We start from the raw sequence: 26,493 nt of genomic DNA on the forward strand, positions 1-26,493 counted from the left end.
TAGGGCTCAGGGTACAGAATGGGAGACAGTCTGCATCCTGCCTTCCCCTGGCTGCTGGAAGGAAGAAGCCTGCATCCTGCTTTCTCAGTCTGACTCAATGCTAACAAATTCATCATTACTTTTAACCCTCCTCAGGTATTTTTGTGTGGTGGTGGGGCGCTGGCAGATATCTTCTTTGGGACATGGCGTCCTTTCCTTTGAGTCTCCCTCACCACTCTCCTTCCCCTTACTGGGCTTAGCCAGTTCCTCTTCTCTCTGACCTGAACTTCTTAACCATCTCTTTGTTTTCCTTTTTGGAAAGGAAGTCGCTTTCCTGGTCATCTTCCATCCGGAAGTGTTTTCCTGGCTGCTGTCATTTTCGGCTCTGCCTCACCGACCACTTGCTCCGTGAGCATCTGTTAGAAGCTGCCTGCCCTTGCTGATGCACATTTTTATCACCTTCTTTTCATCTTCACTGCCCTCAGAATTGCCCTCCTTGGACTTTACATCTTTTCTCTCTGAATCCTATCTTCCTGGGAATTCCTGCCAGATCACCTCTTATTTTTAACTCCTGGAGAAAGGATCCAATTTTCTTAGGAGGACTGGGGATGTGGCCCAGTGCCTTTGCTTAGCATGCAGGAAGGCCGGGGTTCCACTCCCAGCCTAGAAAAATAAATAAAAGCAACGAAATTCTTAGCAGGAGGGCCCAATCGCTTCCATAGTCTTCATCAGCATTGTCGGATTAGGATGCCCAATTACCAGCAGCCCTGCGCCCACGCACCCCACAGAACCCTCCTCGGCTGAGAGCCCAGGATCAGACGAGCCCGATCCCACTCTCTTCAAAATGGATTTGCGTTTCACTTTCAAGTTGACCTGTCCAGAGCGGGCGCAGAGGGCACACCTGTAATCCCAGAGACTCGGGAGGCTGGGAAGGAGGCTCGCCAGGTGGCACCTTAGCGAGACCCCGCCTTAAAAAATAAAAAGGGCTGGGGCTTGGCTCAGCGGCAAGGCCGCCCAGGGTCCATCCTCAGAATAATGACGATAATAATAACAATTAGTAATACAAAGTCGAGGCGTCCAGCCACGGCCGCAGTGACCCTGGAGCGCGTCCACCGCCCTGGCAGAACCGAGCCCGGCGGCCGCGCCCGGCGACCCGCGCGGAGGGCACACCTCCGACCGGCCATCTCGGGCCGGCTCGCGGGCTCGCGCGCGCCGTCGCGGGCGCACCTCCTCCGGGCGGGCTCCGGCCGTTCCCGCGTCCGCGTGAACAGCGCCGTGGGCCAAAGCCCGCGCGTCGGCGCCGCGGGGACCCCGCCGCACCCAGCCCCGCGCGCGCGGCCGGCTCCGTCGCCTAGCAACCCGCGGCGTCCTCCCAGCAGGCCCTGCGCCCGGCGCCCAGCAGGCCCCGCGGCCCCGCGCGCACTACGCGTCCCACAATGCTCCGCGGTCCCGCCCCGCTCCGCGGAGACCCCGCCGGGCGGAGCCGCGACCCCTACCCGGCGCCCGCGGCCTGGACTGCTCCGCCATGCGGAGGGCGGAGCGCAGGGGCGCCGGGGGCTCGCGGCCCGGCTCCCCGCTGCCCGAGGGCCGCCGTAGCACCGAGTCCGAGGTCTACGACGACGGCACCAACACCTTCTTCTGGTGAGGGTCGGGGCGGCGGGGCCGGGGCTGGGGCGGCGGGGAGGGTGCACCCTGCCGCGGTCGGCCGGGGTCGGGTCGGTGCCGGGTTGGAGGGGAGGGTGCACCCTGCCCGGGTCGGCCGGGGTCGGGGTCGGTGCCGGGTTGGAGGGGAGGGTGCACCCTGCCCGGGTCGGCCGGGGTCGGGGTCGGTGCCGGGTTGGAGGAGAGGGTGCATCCTTTCCTTGGTTAGACAGGGTCGGGGTCAGCGGAGAGGGTGCACTCCAGCTGGGTTTGAGATTGGTGGCCGGATTGGTGGGGTGAGTGCACTCCTTGTGGGTCGAGACTTGAGACACGGGCGAGGTTGGGGTTGAGGTTGTGGGACCACGGGCCAGGATGGAGGCACTCTTGCCTGGGCAGGTCATAGGTGAGAGGACCCCACCCGGTGGATACAGATAAGGTGAGATCGGGTCTGAAACTGTCAGAACTGGCAAAGGCTTCCCAGAGTTCCCTGCCTGCTCCAAGCCAGCTCAGAGACTTTTCCCTGGCCTTGAATTCAGTTCACACATACACACCTCTGTCATTTCCACTCTGCTGGGCAGGCTTGGAGGTCCTAGTCAGTGGCAAGAGTGACCCTGCTTCTCCCTGTGGCAGCAGTGTGTACTGGCTTAAGGGGCATGGCATGTCTCTGTGTGCCACGGTTTGCTCAACTATGTGGAGCAAAGGCTGTGGTGCTCGCTTCAGTGCTCCTGCTGGTAAAGCAAGGGCCAAGCCAAGACTTGGGGGTAGGCTGTGCCCTAGGTCTTTACTGTGGTGGGGGACCAGGTATAGTTGGAGCTACCCATGCTCTGTGGCAGGGCTGAGAATGCAGCCCTGACTGACAGGTACCAGGCATGATTCCATGACCTTGGGCTAACCCTTCTTTCCTCATTTGTGAGAAATACAGATTCATAGACCAGAGTGTATGTTTATGAGAGCAAGTGTGTGGCTTCTCTGCTGCAGTAGAAGAGGGAGTCTGGGGTGGGCCCTGGACAAGCCCACAGAGAGACAGATGCATGGCCCTTTGGAAAGGGCACTGTATATAGGCGGCTCCAGGAGAACTGAGCTGGGCCTTGCTGGAGAGCACATCTGGCCAGGGAGTCAAAGGAGCCTGGCGGGGAGTGCCTGGACCTTTCACGGTTGGCGCCACTACCAGGTGGGACCTCCGAGGGCCCTGTGCTGTGCTGCCTTCTATCTCTAGCGTGCACGTGGGCATGGTAGCTGAGAGATAACCTTCAAAATTGGCGGGAAGAAGGGTTGGGGTAGGGGAGTGGCCTTGCATCTGGATCTTATGTTAGTATCTTTCCTGGGCATGGATAGCTTCTGCAAGGGGATTGGCCCACCAACCTTGCTTTTGAGAATGGTATGGTCTGGTGACCATGACCCATCTGGGGGAAGAGAAGTGTGGGGTTGCCTTAAGTCCTTAGGGGTGTGGCCCTAAAGCTAGTGCCACATGGACTGCTTCAACCTCCAAGCCCTTTAGACATCAGGCCTTTATATTGGTTCCTTTGTGCTCCTGGCCAGGAGGGAGGCACTATCCGCCCACCACACTGCTGGCAATGGCTCTGACCATGGAGTCCTGGAAGAGATGGGGGTGTGCTCTCCTTGTTCTACACTCATGTTCATTTGACTGTTCGTCCAGCACATATTTTGGGGATCCCTGCTGGTGCCGTTACTGTTGTAGGGAATACAGCAGAGAACTACACGTGAGCTTAGCTTCTGGCACAGTCCTGGAACTTGAGAAGGCACAGAGGTACTGGCCAGAGGAATACTGAATGTGCAGGATCAGCAGAATCCTGAGCATACTCTTCTCCCAATGCCACGGCAACTGTAGCAGCTCCCAGAAAGGCAGATGCTGGCCTCTTCGGAAGCACAAACAGAGGCACTTGGGACTTTGGCTGCAGGGGTGTTTGGGATGCAAGTAAGTACCTAGTGGAAGCAGAGCTCACCTGTGAGGAGACTGGGGATCAGAAGGCTTTACAAAGGTGATGCAGAGGGCCTGGGGAGATAGCTCAGTCGGTAGAGTGCTTGCGTTGCAAGCACAAGTCCCTGGGTTCAATCCCCAGCACCACAAAAAAAAAAAAAAAAACAAAGGCGATGCAGGGCTGGCTGGCTGGCTGGCTTCAGATACCACATGCATCAGTGTCCTGGACAGTGTTCTCTTGCCCCCCAACCCTGTGTGCACTCAGAGGAGTGGGGGCAAGTTCTTGCTAAACCATGGTGGGGAGGGACTTCTTGTTTCCTCATGAAGGTGAGGATTATTGATGTTGCCTGCAGGGTCATGCCATAAGCCCTCTAAGTCTTCCTCACTGATGGTGTGCTAGGGTTTTAAAAACTCAGCGTGCATTGTTGTAATGTTTTATAGTGGGGATTGAGTCCAAGGTGCTTTACCACTGAGCTACATCTTCAGTCCTTTTTAGTTTTTATTTTGAGACAAGTTCTCACTAAGTTGCTGAGGATCTTTCTAAGTTGCCCAGGCTGGCATTGAACTTGATATCCTCCTGCCATAGCCTCCCAGGTCTCTGGGATAACAGGTGTGGGCCCCTGCACCTGGCTGACTTTACCCTTTAGAGAATATTCATTTCTTTTTGCATTGCTGGGATTGAACCCAAGGCCTCTCCATGCCAGGCAAGTGCTATATCCCTAGCCCGTGTTTTAGAGAATTTTAATAATGAATGCCACAAAAAGTTGACATAGATAAAGTTTAATCTAAAAAGCATATATTTGTAGAATGAGTTTAGGTTCCAAAATTACCAAAAAGAACTTCTTATTTTCAGGGTTTTCATTTTCAAAGACATTTGTACTTCTCTGGGGCCAGCAATGGCTGCCATGTGCAAAGGTTTGGGTCTTGGTGACTACTTGGGAACCACAGAGCCTGCAGTTTGGGTCCAAGGTATCAAGGGCACTGCCTCCTCTGCCATGCATGGTTCCCTCCAAAAGAGAACTTCTAGGGGAACATTGAGGGCCGCACTGCAGACTCACTGTGTGAAGGTGGGTCAGCTTGTGTCTGAGAATTGGAAGGCTTGCAGACCACCATCTGAAACAGCTCCTGTGAGCTTTGCCACCTTACACTGATGGTGAAACCCCACTGGAGTTCTGCCCCTCCTGACCAGCTCCCACCAGGGAGGAGGTCTGCGACTTTTTGAAAATTTTTATTACATGCATGTATCTCACAACTCAGGGCCTCTAGTAAACCTCCTCTGTGACTCAGATCCACACATCTTAAGCAGCCTTCAAACCTTCAACTTCTAGAGCATGTGGCTGATCTTAGATGCCTCTCAGTCATGCTGGATAGGGCTTTCCTGGCGTCGCCCACGTCTGGGAAGCGTGACTGGCCAGTTGATGCCTCTTTGGTCCTGCTGGCCAGGAGGGCAGTGTCATAGCCTGGGAGCCTTGTAGAGGCCACGGTGGCCCCAGCCCTTTCTTGGTGATACCTCGTGTTCTCCTGATTGGTCTTGGCAAGCCTGCCTTCCTAGCCATTCACATAACAAGCATGCTGAATGGCAGCTGGGCATTTTCTACTCATGGCAGGGAGTCAGCTGTCCCCATGCCCTCCCCCTTGGGGGGGGGGGGCGGTGACAGAAATCCTAGGATTTATGGCAGCTCTTGTCTTGTGCCTGGACCACAGGACCCAGAGCTTCCCCTGTTTGCCCTGGCACCACACAGGGAAGGTGGTGGGAGGCACCACTGTGCAGACCTGGTGTCCTGGGAGGGCAAGGAGGCCTGCCTCTGGAGTCTGTTACCTCCATGTGTTTGTGGACGCACACATTCTGTGTGCAAGACGGGCAACAAAAAGATGGGTCTTATGTTTATCCTGAAGAGTTAAAGTCAGCATACTCCAGTGATATATGAGTACTCATGCTTATAGAAGCATAATTCACGACAACCAAAGTATGGAACCAGCCTAAGTGTCTATCAACAGATGAATGGATAAAGACCGTGAGGTGTATATATACAATGAAGTTTTATTCAGCCATAAAGAAGAATGAAATTATGGCATTTTTGGGAAAATGGATGAAACTTGAGAACACTGTGTTAGGAGAAACTCATGTCTAGGGTTCAGTGTTTTCTCTCATATGCAGAAGTTAGAGAGGGAAAAAAGAAGGGTGGGGCAGATCTCATGAAAATCAAAGAGAAATGGGTAAAAGAAAGGGACTGGAAGGGACGGAGGGAGGGGGAAAGTGCTGGGGAGTGATGTTACCAAATTTATATTGTTACATTGTGTTCATGTTGGAATATGTAACAACAAGTCCCTTATTGTGTACAAAAGTAGTGCACCAGTTAAAAACATGGTGGCAGAGGGAGAAGAGCAGGGTCTCACTCTCCAGCAGCCTTGGCTTCAGCAGTTCTGAAGTCTCTTCAGTCACGCCTGTGGCTGATGCCCTTCCTCCGGGTCCCTGACCTTCCTTCCTACCTTGGACAGGACAGAGATGGGTCCTCCTTATTCCTGCTCCTTTTCCCCCAAGGCCAAGGGGGGAGGTGCTTGAAAGATAATGTGGCCACCTACCTCAAGGGGCAAAGGGTCACATTTTTCAGGTGACCTTTGTGTCTTCAGGAGAATGGGAAGATAGTGCTCCCTGTGGAGCCTGATAAACAGGTTGCCTTGGGCTGACATCCCCTTAAAGACCACAGGAAGATCGTTGGGTTAGTGGAAAGTCGTGGTAAAAAAGCCAGAGGCTGACGTCCCTTTAAGACATGGGGAAACAGCTTCCAGGTTTTAATCTTAATTTGAGTTAGTAACGTGACCACGTGTCTGTGCACTTCAGCACTCCGCAGGTGTGGGGCCAGCATGGCAGAGTGCTCTGGTGCCGCCAGCTGGTCTCCCTGCAAGACGCTTGGTGCAGGCCTTGCTCTGACACTGCCTGTGTTTGGGTTTCAGGCGAGCCCACACCTTGACTGTGCTGTTCATCCTCACCTGTGCACTGGGCTATGTGACTCTTCTGGAGGAAACGCCTCAGGACACAGCCTACAACACCAAGAGGTAGGGGTGTGCACGGAGGGCATGGTGTCCTTGCCATTCTGGGACTGGGGCTCCCAACCTCCCCTCAGGCATGTCTGTATCAGCCTGCCGCTCTTTGAGCTCTATGGCGTTTCTTGCCTAGAGACTGGCCCCAGGATCCCAGGTACGTATCATATCTTAAGTTACCTGCAGCTTATACTACAACAACCTCCAGGGTAGGCTGCCTGGCTGGCAGTCCCCCTGGCTGGCGGTCCCCCTGGCTGGTGGTCCCTCTGGCTGGCCCAGTTCTCCAGTAGTGTTGGTACTAACACTTTTTAAATGTTTAAATGACTTTGATACACCAGGTAGGTACCCAGTGGCCACCCGTGACCTCACTCCTGAGGACTCTCCAAGGCAGACTAGTCACAAGGCTGTCTTTGCCTCCAGTGCATGCACTCTGAGACTGCCTTAGTCTCAGCGCATGGGGATGAGCTGGCCTCAGAGAGCATTCACTGGTGTCCACTCTTTGCACTGGGTGTACTCCTCTCTCTTGCTCCTGGAAGCCTCAGGCCGAGTGCAGATGCCGCTCTCTTCAAGGCCCAGGCCCCACTTCTGCAGTATGACAACCAGAGGAAGCCAGATGGGTCTGATGGGGACAGAGGCAGAGGGAGGTGCTTGTGGCTGGTTGAGCCAGAGCCATGAGTTACCCCGGTTGGTGGGCCCTGGGCTTGTGGGGTCTCATGGTCACAGTTCTTGGCCAGTGCTTTGTTGTTTTTGAGAAATGAGGGTGTTAGAGTCTGCCGTGAGAAAGGGTGAGGGGTGGTATGGTAAGCCCCAGTACTGCCAGCCCACTAGGACGACCATGTCCACACTAAGCTGCTCACCATGAGTGTGGGAGGCTCTAAGAATACCTGGGCACTTGGCCTATCTCTCCAGGACACTGGAGCTAACCACAGTGGACCTATAATGGGGCGGATGTCCTTGGATGCAGCCAGGCGTTCTGGCAAGAAGTTGCTTTCAGGCTGCTAGACCTGGGAGAGCCCACACCTGGCCTCTCCTGCCTGGAGTCCTGCCTACTCCTGCCCCGCGCCCTGGGTTTTCCTTCCAGTCAGCTTGGCTGGCTCTGCCTCTGTTCTCCAAACCTTAAGTGCCAGCTTCCTCCCAGGCTCACCAGCCTCTCTGGCCCCTCTGGCCCCTCTGTCTGCCTTGCTGGAGCCTCTCTTTCCTCATCTGCAGGCCCACCTGGACCTCTGCTTTCTCAAGCAGAACCCCTGCCCCATTTGTAGGCAGAGCCTGCAGGCTTGTATGCCCTGGGAAGTTTGAGGCAGCAGCAGGTAGAGAGCCCAGGAGTCTCTGGGCTGGGCCTGGCTCTGCTTTGGTGCCTGGGGAGGTGTTGCCTGTGGGTGCTGGGCCTGTGTCTGTGAGGCTGTCAGCAGGAGCCTGCAGCTGCCCAGAGGGAATTTTCAGGTGGAACTGGGTCTTTTCTGTGGGTTCATCTGTCAGTGCCTGGGCATGGTGGGTCTGTGCTGTCTGCTGGACATAGTGGGAAGGGAGCCTCAGGAAGCAGGACTTGACTACACCTCAAGAGGTGTTCCCCAGGGGCAAAGAGCTCAGAGACCCGGTTCATTCTCCAGCACCAAGAAAACAGAAGGGGTTTCTCTATATATAAAGTAAAATTAACCAGAGATGAGCAGTCCTGATGGCACTGGGCAAGAATCGTCACAGGGAGGTGTGCTCCCCTTCCCGAGAAGCGTAGACCTGTGTCACCAGACACCTGCCAGGTGAGTCACAGAGCTGCACTGCCCCCAGGCTCTGCCTTGGCAGTGCCTGGTTCCTGCTGTGAACACCGGGCAACCCAGGCTCAGACCTGCAAACTCCAGGGACTTCTTCACCCAGTGCTTGTCCCTTCCCCGGTAGAGCCCTGTGTAGTTTACGGAGAGAGAGGGCAGACCATGTGCATTCCAGGGACTCCTGGGTGCTTTTCTCTGAAGGTCTGTGTTGGGGAACACTGGACAGCTGTCACACTCTGTCCCCTTCTCCCTCTCAGGCACCAAGGGACTGCCCCTCCTGGCCCATAATTTGGCAGGTGTTGCCTGGACCTGCTCTTGGCTCCTGCCTGGGACGCGCCAGGCTCCCCAGTTGCCTTTGTTGTCTGTGGCTCTGTGGCCTCCTCCAGCGAGGCTGCTGTCCTGGTCCACTCGTACCACCCTCTCTGGACCCCCATGCTTCACACCAGGAGCCCCTTGTCCTCCGGACTGGTGCAGCCTTGCTGCCCAGGCCCTTCAGGGCCTCCTAGAGGCTGCTAGGAATCACTTGTTTTAATTATATGGGAGTTGTTTCTTGTTTTTGTTTTTTTGGGACCCAGGATTAAACTCAGGAGCACTATACCACTGAGCCACATCCTTAGTCCTTTTTATTTTTATTTTGAGACAGTGTCTCTCTGAATCCCAACTCAGTCGCTGGGATTACAGTCATGTGTCATCACACATGGCACTTGTGCATTTTTTGATGTCTTCAAATACAGCTTCATGTGTACTCTACTGGGGATGGAACCCAGGACGCAAACTCTTTGTTGCTCTTGTTTCTTTTTTTTTTTTTTTTTTCTTTTTTTGGGTGCAGGGGATCGAACCCAGGGCCTTGTGCTTACAAGACAAGCACTCTACCGACTGAGTTATCTCCCCAGCCCCTCTTGTTTCTGGTTGTACTGGGGATTGGACCCAGGGACATTTTACCACTGAACCACATCCCCAGCCCTTTTCTTACATTTTGATTTGAGACATGGTCTTGCTAAATTGCCAAGGCTGGCCTCAAGCTTGGGGTACTCCTGCCTCACCTCCTGAGTAGCTGGCCACTGTGCCCAGCTTGGAGTTTTGTTTTTGTTATCATTTTCGCTTGTGATACCTAGGAATTGAACCCAGGACCTCACACTTGCTGGCCAGGTGCTCCACCACTGAGCCACACCCACAGCCGTTTTTTGTTTTTTGGTTTTGTTTTGTTTTTTTTTTGTACTAGGGATTGAACCCAGAGGCCTTAACCACTGAGCCACATCCCCAACCTTTTTTATTTTTTATTTTGAGACAGGGTCTCACTGAGTTGCTTAGGGCCTCACTGAGTTGCTGTGGCTGGCCTTGAACTCCTGATCCTCCAGCCTCAGCTCCCTGAGCCAATGGGATCCTGCCTCTGGCTCCCCACCCCTTTTTAGATTTGATTTTGAGACAGGGGTGCACTAAGTTGCCCAGGCTGGGCTTGAACCTGTGATCCTCCTACCACTGGACCTGGCTCACATTTTTCTGTTGGTGGTTGGGTTTTGGTGTTTTTTGTTTTTGGGGTGGTGTCTCACTGTGCTCTCTAGGCTGGTCTCCAGCTCCTGGACTCCGTCCTCCTCCCATATCTCCTGAGCAGCTGGTAGTACAGTTGAACACAGCTGTCAGTCTTCTTAGATTGACTTTACTGACGTGTAATTGAATGACAGCCAATGAGTTTGGTTCTGGGCACTTCACTGCGTGCCCTCTGCCACTCGAGACGTGGAACTCTTCCTCCGCTCAGTGGCCTCTGATCCTACAGCAGGGCACTGCACTCGGCACAGGAGGCCTGGTCTCTCACTGTGTTCTGGTTTGGTAAAAATGGAGTTGCTTCGTGTACTCCTGTGTCTTCTTCCCGAGGACGATGGCATGTGACAGTGTGAGGTCGTGTCTGTGGCTCAGTCATTCATGGGCTTTGGCCCACTTACCTGGGGACTACGGGCAGATTCCAAGTTTTCTCACCCTCACATTTAATTAATTTTCTACAGATTCAGTAAGTTAAACTTCTTTATACATTTTAACTGTTCAAAGTGCATATAAACAGCAGGTACATAAATAAGCACATTGGAAGTGTACGTTGTTTTTCACGTGTGCAGCACATAAACACAGCACCTCACAGCCCTGAGGGCAGCAGAGCCAGGCACTGACATGGCTCAGCCAGGGCAGATCAAGACAGGGCAGAGCTGGCAGAGTGGACACAGGTCCCTACAGCAGAGGACTCAGCAGCAGACCCACACAGAGGCAGTGCACACAGAGGATGGTCTCACACAGTGGTGCTGCACAGCTGACGTCCACTGCAGAGGACAGCATAGATGCTGACCAGCACTCTTTACAGACATTTTCAGTTTGGGTTACAGGTCAGCCCAGTGTAAGATGCACAGATATGAGACATTGTAAGGAGACACAGGGCCTCTGGGTCCAAGGACATCCTATGGAGACAGCACCCCCAGGTCCATGGGACATCCTAGGGAAACAGCGACTCTTGGGTCCATGGGACATCCTAGGGAGACAGTGACCCCTGGGTCCACGGGATGTCCTAGGGAGACAGCACCCTGACTCTCTTGGTCCATAGGACACCTTAGGGAGGCTTGCCCTTAGGTCTGGAGATGCCTGTATAGGTAGGCCACACAGTGGCCTTGGACATCAGTAAGCATCATGATTACCAATGGATGTTGGTGGACCCCGGTAGACACCAGTGGACATCAGTGGCCATGGTGGATATCAGTAGCCATCAGTGGACTGTTGGTGAAAGATGTGGTGATAGGTTGGACTCCATTAAAGTGAAAAATCAGCGTTTGCCAAGACACTGTTAAGTGAGCGGGGAGGCAGACTGTCATAAAGTTGTCAAAGCATACTCCTGACAGAGGCTTGTATTCAAAGCAGGCAGGAAACTCCTAAAGCAGACTAGTAAGAACAGAAGCAGTATAGTTAGACATGGGGCCAGCCAGGCGTGTGCCCACACCTGTAGTCCTCGCTGCTCTGGAGGCTGTGGCAGGATTGTTTGAGCCCATGATTTTGCAGCCAGCCTGGGCAACATCGTGAAACCCCTATTTCAAAATAAAATATAAAAGCCGGGCAAAATACCGAACAGAGGCCTCACCGAGGCAGTAACACGTGAGGCACCTACATGTGCACAATGGCCTGCGACGTCCGCCACAGGGCATCAAGTCGTCGATGATGAGACAGCCCAGCACTGCACCATCAGAAGGGCTGGACGTACCTGACCACAGCACGTGCTGGCGAGGCCTGGGCATTGCGAGCCTCTGCCCAGCAGGGCAGCCAACAGCTGGGCAGTCTCCAAAGAACTCAGCCAACAGTCACCCTCCTGTTTGTCCAATTCATCCGAAAACTCACATCCACACAGAAACCTGCATGCGAATATTTATGGCATTGTTATTTATATTTCCAAAAACTGGAAGTGACCACAATGCCCTTCAATAGTGAATGGAGGAGTAAGCATGAGCACTGGATAGCACCCTGCTCTCTGCAGCCAGGAGGCAGCTATCGATCGGCTGGGAAGGCAGGTTTCAGCCCTCCCTGAGCGAGAAGCCTGCAGGAGGCGTGAAGGAGCGGTGCTTCTCAGGACTGGCCGAGCACGGGGCATTTTCCTTTTTAGAGGAACCTTGGGCTAACCTAGCTAAGCCTTGTCAGCCACATTGAAATCACGTGCGACTTTATTGTCACCTTTTTCAGTGCTGGGGATGAACCCAAGGTTCAGGAGATGCTAGGCAAGCACTAGGCCACACCCATAGGGCACTGCTATGTCAGCGAGACTGCTCCCTCTGGTTTGTCCTGGTGGACGTGTGCTGTGACGTGACGTGTCTGTCAGACCCGTAGAACAAAGGGTGAACTCTAATTGTGCGAACTAAACATTAACTTAAGCCGCCAGGGACGCTGGAAGGCAGGCAGACTGTGGCAAGAGAATCTTAGTCTCACAGAGGCATGGAGACTTTCCTGGAGGACTGAGCAGGTGCTGAGAGGCCCAGACGCAGAGAGCTGAGGCAGAGGCAGACACCTGCGTGGGATGGGTGCATGGCCATGAAGCAGTCAGTGGGACCCCACCACCCAGGGGGGAATGTGCCCAGGGTGCTGAAGCCAGGGCAGCTTCCCTGGCAGGGGTCAGCGTGATCGTGCAGTAGGAGGAGCTCAGGGTTAACTTGAAACAGGGACAATAGTTACACTTAGAAATAGGAATGATATTTTGGCCAAACGTTTCCATGGGTTCCTTATCAGGTTTCAACCAGCCCTTGACTGAAAGTGCTCGGGGAAGCTGTCATCTGTTCTGAACGTGCAGACTTTTCTTACCTCTGAATGATACAGTGTAGCAACTGTTTACACAGCTCTCTGTAGGCCCACTCAGATGATTCCACATGCACCAGAGGATGTCTGGGTTCTCTGCCAACACTGTGCCCTTTTACATGAGGGACTTCAGTGTCCATGGATTCTGGTATCTCTTGGGGATCCTGACACTGCCCCCAACCAGGATGACTGTTTGTACAGACACAGGTGCATCCTGGCGGGTGTGTGGCTGTGAGCTGAGGCCTGGAGCCAGCCTCCCCTGGCAGAGCAAGTGCACTGTGCCTCTCGCCTTCTGGCACCCTCCAGTAAAGGACCAGGCTCCGGAGAGTGCCCAAGATGCTCCCAGAACTTCGCATAGTGCCAGGAAGCAGAAGCACAGAAGAAAGTGAAACCCCAGTGGAGGGTCCTGTGGAAGTCACACAGGAACCTGGCGAAAAGGACCCATGTGCAAAACAGGAACAATTTGAGCAAAAACTCAGCAATGTTGGAAAGTAATCTAACACATGAAATAAATGTCTATGGTCCATGCTGATGTGTGATTAAATAAATCAATAAGCCCCCAGGTGCAGTGGCCACGTCTGTCATCCCAGCCACCCAGGAGGCTGAGACAGGAGGATGGCAAGTTCAAGGCCAGCCTAGGCAATATAGCAAGATCCTGTCTCAAAGTAGAAAGTGAAAAGGACCGGGGATATTGCTCAGTGGTGGAGCACCCCTGGGTCCTGAGACCTGAATGAATGATTGGTGGAGGGGGACAAATGTCCCACAGCGGGGTCCCCGGTGAGTAGTATCTGGCCTCCTCCTGAGAGCAGTCGGTAGGGAAGGAGGTGCTGCACAGGGAGCTCAGCCAGCGCACAGGGCCGACGCCAGCCACACCCATGCTGACGGTGGGGCCCTCCCCACGGGGGTCTCCCCATGCCTTGCAGCCCCCGTCTCCTGTGAGGAAACAGCAGACAGATCTGCAAACACCTGCCTGGTCCTCAAAGATGTGGATCATCATAAATGAGGGGAAGGTGCCTGCAGAGATGTGAGTCTAGGCATCACTGGGGACCTGGATGGGAATCTAGGCAGGAAAGGACAGTGGGGAAACTGAGGAAACATAATCAGAGTATGCACTTTATTTGGTTAAAAATTTATTTGACAGTGGCACACACCTGTAATCCCAGCAACTCAGGAGGCTGAGGCTGGAGGATTTCAGTTCAAGGCCAACCTCAGCAACTTAGCAAGGCCCTAAACAATTTAGCGAGACCCGGTCTCTAATAAAATATGAGGGGCTGAAGATGTGGTTTGGTGGTTAAGCACCCCTGGGTTCAACCCCTTGTACCAAAAAAAAAAAAAAAAGAATTATTTGAAAAATGTAGAATATTTATTTTCCTTTTAAATTACTTCCTTTGCCCACTGACGAACTCCCAGAGCACTTAAGTACTCCCACAGAAGAACCTTGCAAAGTCCTCCTCACACATGTGGCCTGAGTGGAGTTTCCACATAGAGCCTCCCTGTATGGTACCCCCTGGCTCTGGGTAGATGCCACGGGCTTGTCTGGGGTGCCCTTCAGCAACCTCCCTTGGTCAGTGTTCCTCTCCCCAGCAGGGCAGGGCAGCCGTACCTGCTGGGGTTGACCCTTTCAGGTGTCCCTGCAAGGTCTCTGCACGTCCCCACCCTGCCTAAGACTCCTGTCCTGGCAGCAGTGGTGTGGGAGCAGGGTTGGGGTGAGGATGTCCAGGAATTCATATGTGCCCTGGGGGCCTCCGATGGCCTGCCAAGGCCAGGACCCTCAAACCTCAGTCGAAAGCCACTTCTGTCCCTGAGCAGCCAGGAGGGGTCCTGTCTGTCAAGCAGGCAGCAGGTAACCTGTGTGCAAGCCTCAGTCTTTCCAGACCTGTACTGGCCACTCAGACAGGGCTTGATCTCATGACCCCATGTCAGGTGAGATGGAGTGGGAGGGACACTTGGTCAGGGCAGGCCTGGTGGGGAGCAGATGGGCCGTCTGCACATCCTCTGACCTGGGCCAGTTGGCAGGAAGGGGCAGTGGGCCTCAGCTGGGACCTGTCCCAGAGAGCCTTGCTGAGGTGGGCACCCGTCCTGAGGCCCCTGGCTCCTCCGTGGGCTGTGCCACCACCATGCACCTGTGCTTAGAGTTGGATGCAGTCACAGGTGTGGCACTTCCATGGGCAGCTGGTGAGTCCTGTGGTGTTGAAGGAAGCATCCCCAATGGGCAAGAGCTGGGCCTCTGGCCAGCAGCCCCAGCCTCTGCCTCCTGGTCTCTCCTAGGAGCACCAGTGAGCCCTGATCCTGGTGTGTGGAGTTGGGACTCCTTGTGCAGTGTGCACGGTGGTGGCACAGCACCTGAGGCACGGTGTCCCAGAGAGGGCTGCAGAGGCAGCGGCTGGATGGGGACATAGTGCAGCCCCAGCCCAGCCCAGCCCCGTGGGTGTCCCTGGGTCCCAGCCACCTTCCACCTGCACTGGGAGAAGTCTGCACACACTGAGGGGCTGTTTGTTCTTTGTTTGCAGAGGTATTGTGGCCAGTATTTTGGTTTTCTTATGTTTTGGAGTCACACAAGCCAAAGACGGGCCATTTTCCAGACCTCATCCAGGTAACTGCCATTTCTTTCTCCGTGTGTGCACATGGCACTCCTGTCCTGAGCAGCCTGTGTCTGTGCTGCTGGGTGTGAATGTCCTGTCCTCTCCTCTGCCTGGTTCCACCCTGTAGCCACTGCTCTCTCTGCCAGGAGAGGCCTGGGGCTCAGAGTCCACCTCCTTCCTCCTCTTCAGCCTCCAGACCTTCCTGGCCTCTCACTCTGCTCAGCTCTCCCACCCCCTTCCTACAGATGGTGGTGCGCCCAGGGTTGCAGGGAAGGCCTGTGACTCAGGCAAGGGACCTGGCGTGGTTGCTGGGGGCTCGCTGCCTCCCTCATCCTCCACCCTGAGTTCTAACAGGTTCCTGGACCATGTGCCCCCAGCCCCAGATGAGAGCTAGAGGGCAGTCATGACTCTGCCCCGCTGCCTGGGGAGGCCAGCTCAGCGCTCAGGGGTGGCACATTCCCTCAAGGCTCACAGCTTAGTAATTGGACACATGATTCTGCCTCAACAGGGGTGTGAGTTGTGGAAAATACAAAAATATTTTTAAGTGTTCCTAAAAATAGCCACAATTAAACTTTGACATGTTTGTGTATGTAGTAGCCTCAGACTTAGGAACCATACTATATGTGGAGTTTCTGTTTTGTTTTGATGATCAGTTCTGTCTTCGAGATGGGGTCTCCCTGTGTTGCCCAGACTATTCTCAAACCCCAGGCTCAAGAGATCCTCCTGCCTCAGCCTCTCGAGTGGATGGGACTGTAGCTGCGCCTCCATGCCCGGCTGGTTTCTAGCTTAGTGGTGGATTTTGCGTGTGCCGTGTGTGCCTACCGGACTGTTCCTCGATAGACATCCTGGGGGTGGAGCTGCAGGGCTAGCGGATGGACGCGTGTCCTCCAAAAGGGTCAGCGAGTCCTGAGGGTGCCACCAGGCCGGGGGAGGCTGGGAAGGCTGCCCCAGGTCTGCTGGCTCCACCGGCGCAGCTGTCTGACCTGCCCAGTCTTCCTCAGAGGGCACTTCTGCCCAGAGCCACCGAGCGCCAGGTAATGGCCCCACAGCTACTGGGTGGCGGTGAGAAACAGGGTGGCCAAGGGCCTGCCGGTCAGCATGCAAAGCTGCGAGAGGCCTGCGTGCTCGCCCTCCGCAGGCAGGCCGCAGCACCTGGCAGCGAGGCAGCACCCTGCCCGCATGTGGCCCTGGCACCCGGAGCAGCTCAGCCAGGGCATCAGCTTCTGCCACCCACCAGGTGCAGGTCACCTGTCTGCAGGTTCTGAAGTTCCCTCGGGCAGCGAGTGGGCCCGCCCCACACTGGGGTGTTTGCCTTCGCGCTCTCACAGGGGCCGCGCTTGGTTGAGTCCTTATTCTGAGCCATGTTACCCCTTCTAAACGCCATGTTCCTTTGTTGGTCTTTGCTTTGTTCACACGGGAGGCCTGCCCTGGAACCACGGTCCTCCCCAGGTCTTACTGATGGTGGATGGGGACCCCGCCTGCCTGTCACAGCGCTTGTAAAGCGGATGAGAGTCCCTGGGAGCCGCGTGGGAGGACCCGCGGGAAGTCTTCCAGCTGCCAGGAGATGCTCCCTGTGGTGCTCTGCCTGTCCTCCACCAGGCTTGGTGCAGGGACACCTGGTCAGGCCTCTGTCTCTGTGTCCCTTAGCAACCAGGCCTTATTAGAGCAGCAGAACGAGGTTCCAACTCACCCATCTGGGGAGCTGCTTTATTTGGAAACTTTAATTGACTGCAGTTCCAAGTGAGGCCCTTTGAGGCAAGGCCGTGGCCCATTGGAGAAGCCACCCCACTTCTTGGGTGGTGGTTTCTGTGGTGCTAGAGTAGGACCTGGGCCTCGTGCGTGCTGAGCATCTCTGCCCAAGCTGCGTGCAGCCCCTCCTGCCTGCTGCATTCCCCCGTGGCTCCTCCTGAAGCTGGGGTGCTCAGATGCCTCCAGGCCCCTGCTCTTCCTTAGTGGGCGGGGACAGGGACCCACCGACACCAGGAGTCGTTCTGGGAGAGAGGAGTGGGTGCGGGAAGGCTGCTGAGTGTTTAGTGCAGATTTAAAGGTGGACTTACAGGTGTCAGGGACAGTTGGACTTCTGACTTGGACCTTCCTGAGAAGGGAGAAATGGATAATCGGAGACGCAGTGGCAGAGGAGGTTGCCTGGTGACATAAGGCACCTCCTGGTGTGTGGCCTTGAGGGTCAGGCCTCTCGGGTGAGCCCCTGGCACCAGCTCTGAGGGTGTGGTCCTCCTGGGCCTTCGGGGCTGAGTGCTGGCACCCCAGTCCCCACAGCAGCTCCGCAGCCCAGCGCCCCTCCACCCGCCAGGCCCGAGACCTCCCAGCCCATCTATTCCCAGGAGCTCGTCCTCCTCGGCCCTCCGCTGGCCTGCATCCACCTGGTGCTTCTTCCATGCAGGGCCATCTGTTTGGCCCCGTAGGCTGTGGCGCATGTCCCGCAGCAGGGCAGTTGTAGGCCAGCCTACAACCTTGGGTGTGCCTCACTGAGCTGCCCAGCACGGTGGCAGATTGGACACCAGAACATGTTGAACGGACGAGCCCCCTTAAATGCAAAATAAAAGTTTACATTCACAAGCAAACAGCCTGTTGGAATTAAAAGATGTTTTTAGTGGGATGCTAGGTGTGCCCCGGAACCTGCTGCAGACTGAGTATGCAGGCAGAAGTGTCCCGAGCAGATGCAGCACAAGCAGCTGCAGGCGGGCCTGCTGTGACATCTGCTGAGACCAGGGGAGGCAGACAGTGAGGGAAGGAAGTGCCACACTGCAGAGAAATGGTGTGCTTGGCCGGGGCTGGACCCTGCTTCATGAAGCCCTTCAGGGAAGGACCCTGCTCACAGACCCTGTGGGCCGGGCCCTGACAGGCCTGCCGTCTTGTCTCCACAGCCTACTGGCGGTTCTGGCTCTGCGTTAGTGTGGTCTATGAGCTGTTTCTCATCTTCATCCTCTTCCAGGTAAGTGGCTTTTCTTGTCGACTAAGCTATGGGGACAGATGACAGAGGAGGCTCTGCCCCCCAGAGCACTGGCAAGCAGGTAGGTGACTCAACAGAATGGGCACAGGCTTCAGGGGACATCCAGAGGGACACAGTGTGGCACAGCCTTGGACTCGAGGGGAGGACAGCACCTCTGATTCCGAGGCTGGGTGGTGGCAGGTGGTTGGCCACGCCTGTGCTCGAGGCCTCTGCTCAGCGTCATGGGACAAGCTCATGTTTGGTGGCAGTCTTCCCTCTGCAGAGCACTTCCTGCCGGCAGGGTCAGGACTCCACCCACATGTGGTCAGGGTGTCCTGGAGCAGGCCTGTGGCACTGTGAGTTTTAGCTGTCAGGTTGTGCACCTCGGGACAGGAGGCAGTCCTGTGTCCCCCAAGTCCCCTTTAGGCCCCTGTGACAGTCTCCCCACTGCCCCCGTCCACGCCTATGAGGTCCACCGGGTGTCGGCAGCACTGCCCGTCCATGGCCGAGGTGTGCCTCCACACAAGTGGGCGCAGCCTGTCCACCGGTGCACACGAAGGGGCTCAGGCCCGGGCTGCTCCTCAGGTGTCCAGGCTTCGTGGGGATGCAGGTTCCCGTCTCCAGAGACACACAGCAGGGCATTTGCTGGTCGCAGGCTGGCCCATGGTTTGGCATTTTGGGGCGTGCCAGCTGCCCTCCAGCGCACAGTGCCATGCTGCCAGTGTCACATCCTGCGGGCAGAGTGGAGCTGCAGGGTTGTGCAGCCACTAGCCGGCGTGCGGTGGTACCTCACTGGATGCGACTCTGGGCCACCTCGTCCAGGCTCCCGTGTTGTCTTCTAACGTCTGCTCCAGGCCCCAGTCGGGACACCGTGGCACACAGGTGGCAACCCCATCCTCTCAGACGTTCCCGCTCCTCAGGACCTGGTGGCTCTGAGAAGGGGGCCGAGCATCAGCCGGTGCTCAGCAGGGGCCTGGGGACGGGCGCCACCCCTCCCTCCCAGGGCCAGGACCACCTCCCTAGTTCTGTAGCGCAGACGAGATGCAGTCCAGGGTCTCAGCCATGCCAGGCAGCGCTGAGCCACACCCCTGCCCTGGCAGGTGGGGCGCGGCCAGGGAGTGCGTTGGAGCCACACTGTTGCAGATTATCAGCTTAGCATTGTTGATCGTTCCATCCACAAACATGGGCTATCTTTCCATTTATTTGAGTCATTTAATGTCTTTCAACCATGTTTGTCATTTTCATAATGTAAATTTGTGGTCTTTGTTAAATACATTCCCAGGTCAAGTGCAGTGCTGTAACCCCAGCAGCGCAGGAGGGTTGCAAGTTCACAGCCAGCCTCAGCAATTTAACAAGGCCCTAAGCAACTTAGCGAGACCCTGTCTCTAAATAAGAAATAAAAAATGTTCTTGGAATGTGGCTAAATGGTTAAGTGCCACTAGGTTCGATCCCTAGTGCCATTGGGGGAAAAAATTGCAGGGTTCGAGTTGTAGCTTAATGACAGAGTGCTTACGATAGAGTCCCTGGTTCAATCCCCAGCATTGAAAATAATAATAATACATTTTTTAAAATAGAAATTTTTAAAAAAATGTATTCCCAGGTATTTTGTTCATTTCGATGCCACATTAAGCAGACTCACTTCTCGGTTTCACATTGGACTGCTCAGGACGCGTGTCGACCTGCCGGGGCTGTCTGTCAGCTCCAGCAGTCCCTCGGATTCTCTGTCTTCCAAACACAGATGGCCTCCTTTTTCTTCCGGTCGGTGCTTTAGACTCCTGTTCCTTGCCAACTGCCCTGGCTAGAACCCCCTGCGGCAGGTGGACCTTTGCCTTGTTCCTGGCCCCGGAGCCCGGCCCTCTGGTGGTGTGGCCTGTGCTCCCGCTCCTCCTGGCTGCCCGACAGGCAGCTCCATGAACGCTGGAGAGCGTGTCAGGTGTTCTCCATCAAGCGAGCTCGTGGTGTGCGGCGTTCCCATTACTGACGCAAGCATATCATGCCGTCTTATTTCTGACCCACCTGGCTGAGGTGTGTGACCCTGTCTCTGTGCCTGGACTCGGTCTCCCCCTGTTGGATCAAGGTTTTGCTCCCACATTTGCAGGAGGAGCTGGGCTGCACTTTCCTGGAGCACCTTCTGACCTTACATCTGGGCTCCTGGGCATCTGATCATTCCCTCAGGACAGGCTGCCTGACCACTAGGAGGCAGCACTGCAGGCTTCCCCCTGGGCGGTGGCTCTTCTCCCTCCCCTGGCCATACTGCCCCATCTGGAGGGAAGTGGGGACCTGGCTCCTCTCAGTCAGAGGAGCCCTGCGTGGGGAGGCTTGTCCCTTCTCCACCTGTGTTGACTCTTCAGTCACTTATGTCAGCGTGAGCTGAAGGAGCTTGCTGTGGACTCAGGGTTTCGTTCAACACTACTTTGTTTTGTCGTGCACACTCCAGACTTGATTTCTCTGTTGCTCGACACCCATCTTTAAGGGTTCATGGGTTTTGGCTTTGCTTTTTGGAGCACTTTCCCGTCACTGCAGGGGCTCTGGGTGAACTCCTGGTGCACCTGGGTGCACCCTCAGTGCCCTGGAGCTGCCATCCCCAGGGTCCGGTCCCTTTCCTGGAGATGGGTCAGGGCTCTAGTGTGCCAGTCATGGCCCAGGCCCTCTGCTGCAGAGGACACGCATGTACAGCTGTGCCTGCACACACACCTGTGAGTACCGCCAGCCGCCCTGCCTGCCACCCCTGCCCTCCCAGGGAGGGCCATGGAGTCAGGGGTCTCTGGCCTCTGCAGGAGCACAGTGCCCGTGATCTGCCTTCAGCCTCTCAGAGCAGGCACCCGTCAGTCCAGACTGAGCAGGCGTGGAGCTGTCTTCCTCAAGCCAGGCCTCTGGTCTCAGGAATCCCCACCTCAGCACGTCAGATCCTGCTGGTCCCAGGGCATGTGACCATGGCTGTGCACAGTGTCTCCTGAGACAGCACAGGGACACATGGCCCTGAGCAGGGGCAGGGGACCCCACTGCAGGAAGAGGCCAGCAGAGCTGTGCCAGCACCGTTGGCCTCTGTCACAGCAGGCTGCCACAGCGCTGTTGCCTGCCACACGAGCTCGCGGCCAGACAGCCGCCTCCGGTGCATCTCCTGTCCCGGGCACAGCCCAGGCCTGTCACTGTGCACCGGTGTCCCCACCTCTCCACCCTCCCTCGGGCTTCGTGTTGGCCTTAGGTCTCAGACCTTCACCGCCTCTTTGTCCTTGGCTGGCGGCCTGCGCCAGGGCCTGCTCTGTTGGGGTCTGGTCCCCAGAGCGCGCTTTGTTTCAAGGCCAGTGGTATCCGGCTAACATGGCATCTGTGTCTGGGAAGGCTGTTGTCCCAAGGCTGCATGAGGAGAGAATGTCCCCAGCCAGGGTGGCTTCTGCAGGGGTGTGGCCCTGGACAGTGGGGGAGCTGCAGGCAGTGTCACCTGTCACGCCGGGCCTGGGAGTGAGGTGCAGAGAGGGAGCCCCCAGACAGGCAGCCACGCTGGTGCCGGAGGGCCGCCGGGACAGACACTGCTCTCCCAGCAAGCTGACCGAGTCGTGGGTCGCATGCCATGAATTCCCCATTGACCTTGCAGACAGTCCAGGATGGCCGGCAATTTCTGAAGTATGTTGACCCCAGGCTGGGAGTGCCCTTGCCAGAGAGGGACTACGGGGGGAACTGCCTCATCTATGACCCCGACAACAAGACCGACCCCTTCCACAACGTCTGGGTAGGGCGTCCCCTCCGGGTCTGGGCTCCACCAGCCGGGGCTGTGTCATGTGCAGGCCTGGTCTTGTGCCCCGGGGCCGGGTAGGGGCTGGCCCCAGGCCACAGCCTGCCGCTCTTGGGGTCTGTGCTGACAACTGCCCATGTCGCCCACAGGACAAGCTGGACGGCTTCGTTCCTGCCCACTTTATTGGCTGGTACCTGAAGGTGGGTGACCTCCTGTCAGACCCCATACTCTGGCTTCCAGGCCTGCACTGTGCTTGGGCAGCCTCTCGCCACAGGTGGACCACTGGGGTGTGGCAGGTGGGCGAGCCCTGGCCACAGAGTATCAGAGGGGTCTGCAAAACACCTGGGAGCCCTGGCCTGTGCCTGGGTCCACTCTGTGGCCAGCAATGTGGGGCCAGCTGGGAAGAGAGAGACAGCAAAAGCCGGAAACCCCCCTAGGCTGGCTCCAAGGCACGGCCTGCTCTGCCTGCAGCCTGGAGACTGCCAGCTGCGCCTGCCGGGGGCCAGCCTTCCCTGGGGGCTGGGAGCCTCCCTGGGGGCTAGAACTCTTCAGGCCGAGGCTGCTGAGGGAGCCGCCCAGCAGCCACGCCCACCGGGCCTGGAGCGGGCTGTGGGCGGTCACCATGCTGACCAGCGCAGGCCCCCTCCCCAGACCCTCATGATCCGCGACTGGTGGATGTGCATGATCATCAGCGTGATGTTCGAGTTCCTGGAGTACAGCCTGGAGCACCAGCTGCCCAACTTCAGCGAGTGCTGGTGGGACCACGTAGGTGCGGGGCCTGGGGGGCAGGTGGACCACAGGTGGGGGCCAAGTGGGGCCTGTCCTGGGGTGGGTGGGTGGACCACAGGTGGGGGGCCAGGTGGGGTCTGCCCCGGGGTGGGCGGGTGGACCACAGGTGGGGGGCCAGGTGGGGTCTGCCCCGGGGTGGGCGGGTGGACCACAGGTGGGGGGCCAGGTGGGGCCTGCCCCGGGGTGGGCGGGTGGACCACAGGTGGGGGGCCAGGTGGGGCCTGTCCTGGGGTGGGCGGGTGGACCACAGGTGGGGGCTAGGTGGGGTCTGCCCCGGGGTGGGCGGGTGGACCACAGGTGGGGGCTAGGTGGGGTCTGCCCCGGGGTGGGCGGGTGGACCACAGGTGGGGGGGCCAGGTGGGGCCTGTCCTGGGGTGGGCGGGTGGACCACAGGTGGGGGGCCAGGTGGGGTCTGCCCCGGGGTGGGCGGGTGGACCACAGGTGGGGGGCCAGGTGGGGTCTGCCCCGGGGTGGGCGGGTGGACCACAGGTGGGGGCCAGGTGGGGCCTGTCCTGGGGTGGGGCCAGGTTGCTTCGGCTCATCTGGACGAGTCTGGACCCCCTCTCTCCTGGTTCCTGCGCAGTGGATCATGGATGTGCTTGTCTGTAACGGGCTGGGCATCTACTGCGGTATGAAGACCCTTGAGTGGCTGTCCCTGAAGACATACAAGTGGCAGGGCCTCTGGAACATTCCAACCTATAAGTACATCTCGGGAACCACAGAGGGGCTGGGGGTCAGTGGGCCTGAGTACCAGGCCTGTCTGCATGCATCTCAGGAGTGGGGAGGTGGTGTCCGCCTCCTGGGTGCCAAGGGGCTGGGCTGCACCTCTGGCTAGAAGGTCAGCCACTCTCCCTGTGCAGCGGCCTGCTGCTGTCCTAGGAGGCAGTTGCTGTGCTCTGTCATTTTTACTTTGAGGTTTACAAAAAGAAACAGAGCAGGTGTGGGGTGAACCTAAAGCCCCAGCACCCGGCAGCTGAGGGGAGGACCACTGGAGCCCAGTCACCAGCCTGGGCAACACAACCAGACCCTGACTCCAGAAACAGAAAGGAAACAGCGTCCTGGGGGCAGCAGGGTGTGGAGGCTGCCCTGCAGCCCGCGAGCCTGGCGTGGTGGACAGCCCCTCTGGGAGCAGGGTTGGGCAGAGAGGGCGTGCAGCTGCCTGGGGTGGCAGTGGCCTGGACCGCGTCCTCAGGCGGGCCACTCTGGTCCCCAGGGGCAAAATGAAGAGGATTGCCTTCCAGTTCACACCCTACAGCTGGGTCCGCTTCGAGTGGAAGCCTGCGTCCAGCCTGCGCCGCTGGCTGGCCGTGTGCGGCATCATCCTGGTGGTAAGGCCGGACTGCCTGCGGGGCGCGCGCGGTCGTCCTGCACAGGCTGACCCTCTCTGTCCCCCAGTTCCTGCTGGCAGAGCTGAACACCTTCTACTTGAAGTTCGTGCTGTGGCTGCCCCCTGAGCACTACCTGGTCCTGCTGCGGCTGGTCTTCTTCGTGAATGTGGGTGGCGTGGCCATGCGTGAGATCTACGACTTCATGGATGACCTGTGAGGCACCTGCCTGCCGGGCAGGACCCTGGGCGCCGGGTGGGGGAGGCCCGAGGCGAGGGCAGGCCTGGCCAGCTGCCTCCTCCTCCACAGGAAGCCCCATAAGAAGCTGGGCCAGCAGGCCTGGTTGGCAGCGGCCATCACGGCCACCGAGCTGCTCATCGTGGTGAAGTACGACCCGCACACCCTCACCCTGTCCCTGCCCTTCTACATCTCCCAGTGCTGGACGCTCGGCTCCGTGCTGGTGCTCACCTGGACTGTCTGGCGCTTCTTCCTGCGGTGAGCGGAGGCGGGGGCTGTCTGCCGCGCTCCACGGTCACAGGGTTGGCTCTGGGTGGTGTCCACCACCTGGTTTGTGGAGGGTGGCCAGGGTCTGTGCCTGCCCATTCCTGCAGCCAGCTGGCTCCTCGCCCCCCACTGATCCATCACTGCTCCCGAGGCTGCCCAGGACTCTGTGGGCCTGCGCTGGGTGCTGGTGTGTGAGCAGGTGGTGACCTGGCCTCTGCTGTCCCTTAGAGACATCACCTTGAGGTACAAGGAGACCCGGCGACAGAAGCAGCAGAACGACCAAGGCAGGGCTGTTGGCAACGGGGACGGGCACCCAGGGACCGACGAGGACCTGCCTGGATCAGGATCTGCCAAGGAGGGGGCCGCCGAGCAGGGGCTGCTGGCTGGGAAGGGGGGTGCCTCAGCCACCTCCTGAGCCCCCCGCCTGCCCACAGGCCGTGCCCCCGGGAAGGCGGGGTGAAGGGCCCAGGCGTTCCCAGGGTCCCCAAGGTTTGCTCTGGGCAGAGCCCCGCCCTTCCTCTCTGCCTGTCAGCAAGTGCTCTGGGCCCAGGTGCATTTGTGCCCGGCTGCATAACCAAGGACAGGCCACTTGGGGACCTGTGTCCATTCACTGAATATGGGCAGGACTCCTGGCAGCCCAGGGGATAGAGGGTCCACCTACACCAGACAACTGAGTGACAGAGGGGCAGCAGCACCAAGCGCTTCCCGACTCTCAGCTGGATGTGACAGGGTCAGGGGTCGTGGGACAGGGTCAGGGGTCGTGGGACTGGCCCCTCGGGTGTCACGCGCCAGTCAGGGGCTCCACGGCCCCAGGCGCCTACGGGGTGTTGTCTCCTCGAGCAGCCAGAACAAATAAAGTGACATGGAGGTGACAGCCCCTGCCTCCTCCGTGCCCACCTGAGGGGACAGGGTCAGCGGGCACGGGCACAGCCCTCCTGGGGCTCCAGAGTCCAGTGGTCACATGCACGTGGTGGGGCCAGGGCTGGTGCCCGCTGGAGCGTGGCTGCCGGAGGTGGGGCGGGCATCCCAGGCTGTGCTGGGGCCGGAAGCAGGCGGGGACCCAGAACCTCGCTGCCTGCACCAGGCGCCAGCTGTGCACACGCCACCCAGGGGCCTGGCTTCTGAGGCCTTTTGAGTCTTTTTCTCATTGTTTTGGGAAAAATTTCAACCCTCCAGAAGCTGTGAGGGCAGAATGGTGTGCACACAGGCCCCACCCTGGACACTACGGGACGGGCCCTCTGGGCAGCACCCTGGCCCTTGTGTGTCCTCAGGCATGCCCAGCCACATCCTAGGGACACCACCATGCCACCTTCTGCTTGAGCGGGTCGTTTGAGGACCCCTAAGGGCTGTCACCTCTCCCCCTCCCCTGCAAGGACCCCCACTGGGGACCTGTGCTCAGCCTCCACTCCATGCCCCCTGCCCAGTGTTGGCGGCTGCCCTGGACACGCCCATGGCTCTGCAGCTCTTTACCGATGGCACTGCTGGCTGCTCGGGTCACATTTCCCCAGGAGCCCCGAGGCCTGAGTGGGGAGTCGCACAGATCCTGGGGCACCTTACACGGTTTTAGAGCAATGATCCCAAATCGCTTCCCAGTCAAGTGCCCCACAGACCACCTGAGCACAGGGTCAGGGCAGGTCCCTTGTGGTCAGCCACCTTGGCCAGCTGCAAGACCAGGCTAGCTGGAATTGGGTGGCCTCCACTGTCCTACCTGGGAGGCAGCAGCAAGAACTGACATCCTGGGCACCAGGTCAAGCAGGGTCAGACTTGGAGGGAGCATCAGGGCAGCAGTGCCGAGGCCTACAGCTGCAGGACTGGCCACGCCCAGGGGCAGCTCCCTGTAGGCATCCTGCAAGGACTCCCAGCCCACACAGGGCTTGTCAGGCAACAGCCAAGTGGACCCCCAGCATCTGAGGGCAGACTTGGACCATAATCCTG

General features: G+C 57.7%; 1 protein-coding gene across 2 annotated transcripts; it reads left to right on the plus strand.

The window, feature by feature from the left end:
* The first annotated feature begins 1,380 nt into the window (after nucleotides 1-1,380).
* On the plus strand, nucleotides 1,381-25,461 carry Ptdss2 (phosphatidylserine synthase 2). 2 transcript variants are annotated; one of them, XM_047519141.1, is made up of 12 exons: nucleotides 1,381-1,620; nucleotides 6,515-6,616; nucleotides 15,186-15,268; nucleotides 18,143-18,210; nucleotides 21,803-21,937; nucleotides 22,090-22,140; nucleotides 22,592-22,705; nucleotides 23,313-23,431; nucleotides 23,943-24,057; nucleotides 24,125-24,270; nucleotides 24,364-24,549; nucleotides 24,787-25,461. In XM_047519141.1, exons 1-12 carry the CDS (start codon nucleotides 1,505-1,507, stop codon nucleotides 24,971-24,973), a joined length of 1,422 nt encoding a protein of 473 aa, XP_047375097.1. In that variant the 5' UTR covers nucleotides 1,381-1,504; the 3' UTR covers nucleotides 24,974-25,461. The 2 variants fall into 2 exon arrangements, with proteins under 2 accessions (XP_047375097.1, XP_047375098.1); XM_047519142.1 differs by lacking the exon at nucleotides 15,186-15,268 and having other exon boundaries at nucleotides 1,600-1,620; nucleotides 24,787-25,460.
* Nucleotides 25,462-26,493: the final 1,032 nt, after the last annotated feature.

Source organism: Sciurus carolinensis, chromosome 11 (genome assembly GCF_902686445.1).
Source record: "Sciurus carolinensis chromosome 11, mSciCar1.2, whole genome shotgun sequence".
Taxonomy (NCBI): Eukaryota; Metazoa; Chordata; class Mammalia; order Rodentia; family Sciuridae; genus Sciurus; species Sciurus carolinensis.

Bases quoted from the DNA above. Each gene is read 5' to 3' on its own strand.
- Ptdss2 (XM_047519141.1), top strand. From the start codon at position 1,505: ATGCGGAGGGCGGAGCGCAGGGGCGCCGGGGGCTCGCGGCCCGGCTCC. The intron at 1,621-6,514 runs GTGAGGGTCGGG...TTTGGGTTTCAG, and splicing joins GGCACCAACACCTTCTTCTG to GCGAGCCCACACCTTGACTG. The intron at 21,938-22,089 runs GTAGGGCGTCCC...TGTCGCCCACAG, and splicing joins ACCCCTTCCACAACGTCTGG to GACAAGCTGGACGGCTTCGT.